Source organism: Panicum virgatum, chromosome 9N (genome assembly GCF_016808335.1).
Source record: "Panicum virgatum strain AP13 chromosome 9N, P.virgatum_v5, whole genome shotgun sequence".
NCBI lineage: Eukaryota > Viridiplantae > Streptophyta > Magnoliopsida > Poales > Poaceae > Panicum > Panicum virgatum.
The window spans coordinates 60,482,946-60,489,589 of record NC_053153.1 but is presented as its reverse complement, the minus strand read 5'-3'; the positions used below and the strand labels follow the sequence as shown (position 1 = coordinate 60,489,589).

Below are 6,644 nucleotides of genomic sequence, written 5' to 3'. Positions count from 1 at the left end.
ACATCACCTCCGCTGCACTCCCCTCGTCCTCCACTGCCGCGCGCCGCATCAGGTGAGTCCACCTCTACGCCGCATCTCCATGACCTACAAGGTTTCTCCTCCTCATCCTACACCTTTTTTAGATAATGGGGAAGAGGAGCTGCAGCCACGGATGGAGGATGATCTGACACAGGTGGGCTCTCTAATTGAGGATCTTATCCGGCTCTATCACTTCAACGGCGGGTCATCAAGATCCACAAGGTGGGCTCTCTGCTCGTATGATTCTCTTTGTTTGTTTGTTTGTTAAGATGTTGCTGGTTGTGCTTGTTGTTTGTTAAGATGTTGCTGGTTGTGCTTGTTCACCAGAGTAGAACATGCAAGGACTGTATCATGTAGTATGCTAGTGTTTGTTCACCTTTCTTTGTTTGCATTGTCTCAATCCATTGAATCGGGTACTAAATTACTAATCAGTGGTGGTTTGGCTTAAAACACTAGTGCTTTTTGTAACTGCATTTCGTAATCTTGCTTCTTTTTTCATCTCATTTCACGAAAAAACAGGTACTGCTACTAGTGGTAGTTAGCTAGGCAGTGCAATCTTTTAATTAAATACTAGTCTATAGATATTGATTAGAAATAAAATAGTTTCAGAGCTGGTGCATATTGATCTGATGCACGGTAGGATGTGATGTGATCCATGTGTAGCAATTTGGACCAATCTTATTCATGATTGACATATCATAACCATTTGAGAAGCCAAACAAATCATGCATAAATTGCCATACTAACTCTGGGTGTTCTGGTCTGAACTCTCATCTGTTTGAGCGACTTCAGCACAATTTGAACTTTGAATAACAATAAAATACCTCCCCAGTATGACTCCTGTTAACAGACACTATCATTTAATTACAAAATATGTGTATCTGAATAGTCAACGGTCGTGGGATATCTCCATTCATTGATGCCATAAGTTTGATCTACCATGTGAAGTAGGCAGAAACAGTACTGTCTATTCTCCAATCCTCACAGTAGTATAAGTAAAATCAGAAGCTGCAAGTTCTCGACCGTCCATTTTGCCTTATTTGGTTGACAAGATCAAAAGGGTGACCATGGAATTTGCATGCATGTTCAATCAATACCTGTCATTTTTTAGGTATCTATTTTATTTGATCCATATTGATCACTGATTAATTGTATGATAAATGAAATCTGTTACTAGCTAGCTTAGAGCCTGTTAGTATTTATATGTACTTGTTCATTTATCTCCATGGTAAAGCTTCTTTATACACATTCAGTTCGGTTGTAGTGATAGAGCTTCTTTATACATATTCAGTTTAGTCACATTTTTCTTCTTCTTTTGATAACAATTCAGTCGCAGTTTGGAGCAGCTTCTATCTGTTCTTGTATCCATGTTTAGCATGAATGATATAGCAGCAGCGTTTCATGCTTTTAATGTTTAGTGTTGTTTTAATTAGTTGAATACATAACCATTAGATTTTGTGTTTAGAGAAGTTGAAGCTGTGTCATTAGTTCTTCACCGGTGCTTTTGTAATTAAACTTTCTTTATGTTCCTTTGCATAGCGCTTGCTGGAAATGGTGCATTAGAAGGTAGAAGTTATTTTGTGCCAGGAGTGGAGTAAATGTAGATTGGTGAAAGTTTATTATTGTGTTGCTCGTTACTTTGAAATCACAGATATTAGTGCTTGAGTTCTTCCTACTGTCTTCATTTTGTTCCAATTCAAAAATTGTTAAATAAATATCTCATGTCTCATTTTATTTTGTATTATTTATCTATGTATGTGCATGGACATGACCATATATCCATTCATCTTGGTTGTGCAGTATATCCTGCTATTCTGAAGGCCACATGATTATCTTGTTGCTCTGTTTATCCCCTGAATTTTTCTTAATTTACTGAATCTCTCTAATGTTCCTACACATGAAATTGTTTAGAAAAAGGTGAGCTGCAAATGGTGTCTGTGCTGCAATTATATGAGTAGATTGCATATAAGCTAGAGAATATTATTATATAGCGAATGGTGTCTGAACACTGCAAAACAACAACAGAGGAGGCGGAGGAGTTGGAGCGTGTAAATGCTGCCAAACAGCAACAGGGGAGGTGGGGTGCGGCACCCAGGGAAGTTCAGGGAAGCAACTAACCACAATATTCCCCCTGACGGGTTATGTTCCCTGGGTTATTAACCCTTTACTTCCAAACTAAGCCGTACAAGTGGAGCACCAAAGAACAGAGAAGCTTGAAGATCAGTTACAGGGGCATCAGGAGAGCAGGTATACAATTAGTGAGGCTACCAAAGGAACTCAAACGCAGCCATGGCAGAGCGCCTTCCCCGCATCAAAATTTTCGCCAGGCATGTCAAGGCCAAACAAGAACGAAAGAACACACACACACACACACACACGAAGGGGCTATATCTACATCTACGCAAGAAATGTGGAGAAGCGTGATGTCAGATCATGTAGTCTGATGTCAGGAAGCTCTCGTACTGGGTACCGTTGAGAGTACTGTAGACTTCATCCCAGTTGTCGATGTACTCCGACAGAGGCTTCGTGTGTATCTTCACATGCCGGCTTACTAGTTTCCTCCTCGGCACATTGAGGAAATCCAGGACATCGAAGAGCTTCTGCACGTGGCCAACCAATGTGATGCTTGTAAGCAATTTTAGGAAAGAAAACAAGACATGCCAACAACTATATCAACGATTAGAACTCACGGTTTTGTTGACAATGAGATCCTCATAATAGATCGTGATGTGCCGGGTGCTCTTTAGGTTTTCAAGAGCACCACGAGTGTATTCATCTGCTTGTTTCAGTTGCCAAATTAGTGATGTTGTGTTGAGCCTGGGCTTATATTTTGCTAGTATTGTAGCCTGTGAGGGATCAATGTAGACCAAACATAGAGATCAACTTAGAGACTGCAGACGTTGTTGACGCAGAGCTGAAATATGAGCAATAGAGCATTACCTCATGCTTTGTGTGAACATGTGCCTTATGTGTTCCATTTAATTGTTTAAGGTATCTGTCATGATTATTAGCTAGTTGTGATACCAACTGACGAAGCAGATTCCTTCTGAAGAGAAATATTGCAGAAACTCCTCTTTGATTGAAGTAGTCAACTACATCAACATGATTTGCCACAAGGCCCTGAAAACATATACTGTCAGAAGAATGCTTTTTCGTTCCATTCTCTACGCTTGGCTAATATTCATGACTTAACAATCAAACTGTTCTATCATGAAAAAGAAAGTTTACAGACGAATTAGATGAAAGTACTCAAAGAAATATGCTCGCCATGGAAATTACAATTGGCCTACATAGTCATTCTACTAAAACAATCAAATATCTGCATTTGCAGTAAGTCTCTTCCATTATCTAAACATGGAGGATCTGGAGGCAGAATATTTAAATCTTTCAAATGATGAAATTACCACAAAACCACAAAAGAATAGGACTACACAGCTTTCTAGCTCTGCAAGACAATCATGTCATATTCAAGACTTCAAGATCTAGTTAGAAATAATCCCTTTTCTAATCACCCATGAGGTTAAAAAATGAAGAATTTATAACAGATAATTCAAGCATTCAGCATTTCAGCTGAAGTGAGAGCTCATGATAAAATGAGCACATGATAACCACAAACAGTTAACATGCTTAGATCTATAAAACTCATGATAAAATGAGCACATATCTAAGAATTGCAGCCGAGCTACAAGGCACCAGATTATTTAGCCACCCAGCCCTGGGTGGACTGCGGATGTGTTTCTCACAGCAAGTCAGAAAACAAATCTAGCTACACCACATTTTCATGGAGGGGGTTTCCAAAAACAATCATATAGTGGGGGGCAAAGTTTGGTGCAGTCTTGTACTCTTGTCTAGCTAGCTGAGAATATGATATATCCTTAGAAGCCTATACATTCAATAAATGATACGTACTGAATAATAAATGGAAAGGATCATCCAAATAAATTATCTAGATTGCATGTTTTTGTGCTCGCCTGATTAAGCATCCACTTGAAGCCAACAGCAGTGGTGCACTCATTCTTGGAAGCACTACTGTTCCAATCCAAATTGTACACTTTATCCAAGGTTTTTATTATAGAGGAAATGTTACTTCTCCTTTCTTTTGTAGAGAAAATTTCACCATTGGAGCTAACATTTGTGTGGCTGTTAAGAAGCGTTTCGAACCAGCCGCTTCCAGATCGTTGTGACGAGATAATTGCAAAAAGCCGGACAGGGTTACACTTGCATTCCTCCCTACAAATTAAAACTATATTAGGCATTACACAAACCAAGTATAGATGGTTCAACCTTGCTGTAGGGAAAATCTCACCTGCTGTAAGTTATTGGTTGAGGATAATGCACAAACTGAGCCTCGGAAGGAGGAACTGTGGACTTGTTACATGGTGGTTCCACAACTTCGATTTTGACGATTCTTGACCAGCCATCACTCCCTAGTTGCTTCATACACATTGAGCAAATAGATATCCCGCATAACATAGTCATAGCAAAGACAAACATTCTCAATGCGAGTGGGGACTTCTTTGGGGCCTTCAAGTCAAATGTATTCTGCAAACAGATTCCGAGCAGTAAAAATGGAATCAGCAGGTGTACAATAGATCTTACAGAAGATACTACAAACATGAATATTTCCAAGTTCAGAACGTGCTGAGCTGAGAAGCAGCCATTTTGCTAGATACATATAAGTGGAACTATACAAAAATAAACAGAGAGAAAACTTCAAGATCTATCTTGTCCTTCTTCCTGAAACAGCTTGTTTTCCCCAGAGAGAAGGGGAAATGGCCCAAGTACTGCTCATATTAGCTAGCTTTTATATTTACCAATATGGAAGACAAGACAAGATATGAAAAAAGCCCTTTTCCGTGAAGTACCACTCTCAGATATTCTCTTCCCGAACTGCCTTAATAAATGAATCTACTCCCAACTATCAGTAGTTAACTTCTCATTCTCCACAAGGTAGAAACGATAGAACTGATGACCGAAAATACCTAGCCAGCCGAAAAACCATCAATATGATACTTATGAGCTGAGAAAAATCGACTTGGCTACATCAAGTTGCTTCCTAGTATTCGTTTGAACCCAAAAATGGAACGGGAGAAGGACAGATTCCTAACTTCTCCGGCAACAGAACCGACTGAACCAAACAAGTAGCCATAATAATTATGCATGATTAAACAAAAAGAAGGAAGTTTTGAGTCTGAAAAGGAAGCAAAAGGAGAAAGGAGATTGAGGAAATCAATCCCGCCAGTTACGGCTTTCCAAGTCTGAGCTTTGAACCAGTACAAACTGACAGACAAGAGAAATGGGGGGTGATTAAAACAAGGAGAACGTTTCATATCAGGGTCGGAAGAATCAGGCGACTCCTGAGGGGAAGCTCACGGAAACGGGCGCGCGGATTGGAGAACAAACCGAAGGGAATGATCCCAGAATGCCACGCCCAAGGTACTCCGCTCGATTTCCCTTGGCCACTACCCCAACCTCGACGCCGAGGGGAGGCGGAACCCCGGAACGCCGCCCAAAATCCCGCAGGAAAGCCAGGAAATCGAACCTTGTTTCCAAACTGGTAGCACCAGTCGTCGGCGCCGCCGGGCTTCTCCTCCCCCTTGGCGCCCCCCATCGCCTCTTCTTCCACCTTCCTCGGCCCCCTCCCCTCGCGCCGCCCCGAGAGACGCCGCCTTAATTAACCCCGCCGCCACCGCCCCCCAGCTGGCGGCCCAGGAGTCGCTCGCCGCCGCCGGTTCACGGGCGCATTAACTGACTCCCGCCCCCGCCGCCGCGCAGCGCGGGAGGCCGGTGCCGCCCGGGCCCGTCGGAGCGGCAGCAGGCGCGCGCCGGCTCTCTGGCGCAGCGCGACGCAGGTGGCGGGGGGAGCGAGGCGCCGAGGGCGGCAGAGGGCAGGGCGAGCTGCGTGTGCGCGTCCGAGTTCTGACTTTGGAGTATTTTTTGCGCCTCTTCTCTAGAGGCCTCGCGGTGCTGCGCTCGGCGTTTTGGACGGCATCGACTAAACGGAAATTTCCCGCTTTTGGAGAACCGTTTCCTGATAGTACGCCGTTATTGAATGCCCCATTCCAGTTCATAAATCATATACTGACTTGATCGAGTACTTTTTTTTGGTAAAAGTTTGGCGGGGTGGTGTATTACTTTTTTTAAGATATATCATCTCTAATTACTTATCTATCTATTATCTTATTATTTAGCTAACAAACAGAGTCTCCACGTTCGCTCTTAAGGCCTAGAATTTTCCACGTTAATCGGAGAAAAATAGAAAAATAAAAATTACCCATCACTATCATTATAATAAAATTAGCCTATACTTAATTAAAAATTATCCACCAATGTCATTATAAAAAATTAAATGTAAAATATCATTTAGCTATGTTCAGTTACAAACATATCCTATTAATGAAAACTAAAGCTAACAATCATCAATCAAAATAAAACATAAATAAGAATAATTTTATGCATAATATTATTAAAACTCAACAAATCAAATTATTATAGTAATATTATATTTGAATTGTTTTAACCAATAATAAGATATAGTTTACGATAATGAACAGGGTGATATATAGTAAAAAATAGTATAATCTTTTAATAAGGATATATCAATATGCAAATTTTTGAATTTTCAA

At 41.0% G+C, this 6,644-nt stretch overlaps 1 protein-coding gene across 2 annotated transcripts; it reads right to left on the bottom strand.

The window, feature by feature from the left end:
- Positions 1-2,122: 2,122 nt before the first annotated feature.
- LOC120691481 (nodulation protein H-like) lies at positions 2,123-5,952 on the bottom strand. Of its 2 annotated transcripts, none has more exons than XM_039974554.1 (6): positions 5,561-5,952; positions 4,325-4,560; positions 4,149-4,248; positions 2,959-3,138; positions 2,709-2,864; positions 2,123-2,618 (listed from the first exon to the last, which is right to left on the bottom strand). In XM_039974554.1, exons 1-6 carry the CDS (start codon positions 5,627-5,629, stop codon positions 2,445-2,447), a joined length of 915 nt encoding a protein of 304 aa, XP_039830488.1. In that variant the 5' UTR covers positions 5,630-5,952; the 3' UTR covers positions 2,123-2,444. The 2 variants fall into 2 exon arrangements, with proteins under 2 accessions (XP_039830488.1, XP_039830487.1); XM_039974553.1 differs by having other exon boundaries at positions 3,990-4,248; positions 5,561-5,951.
- Positions 5,953-6,644: the final 692 nt, after the last annotated feature.

Bases quoted from the DNA above. Each gene is read 5' to 3' on its own strand.
- LOC120691481 (XM_039974553.1), bottom strand. From the start codon at position 5,629: ATGGGGGGCGCCAAGGGGGAGGAGAAGCCCGGCGGCGCCGACGACTGG. The intron at 4,249-4,324 runs GTGAGATTTTCC...TTTAATTTGTAG, and splicing joins CAACCAATAACTTACAGCAG to GGAGGAATGCAAGTGTAACC. The intron at 3,139-3,989 runs GCGAGCACAAAA...ATATGTTTTCAG, and splicing joins TCAAGTGGATGCTTAATCAG to GGCCTTGTGGCAAATCATGT.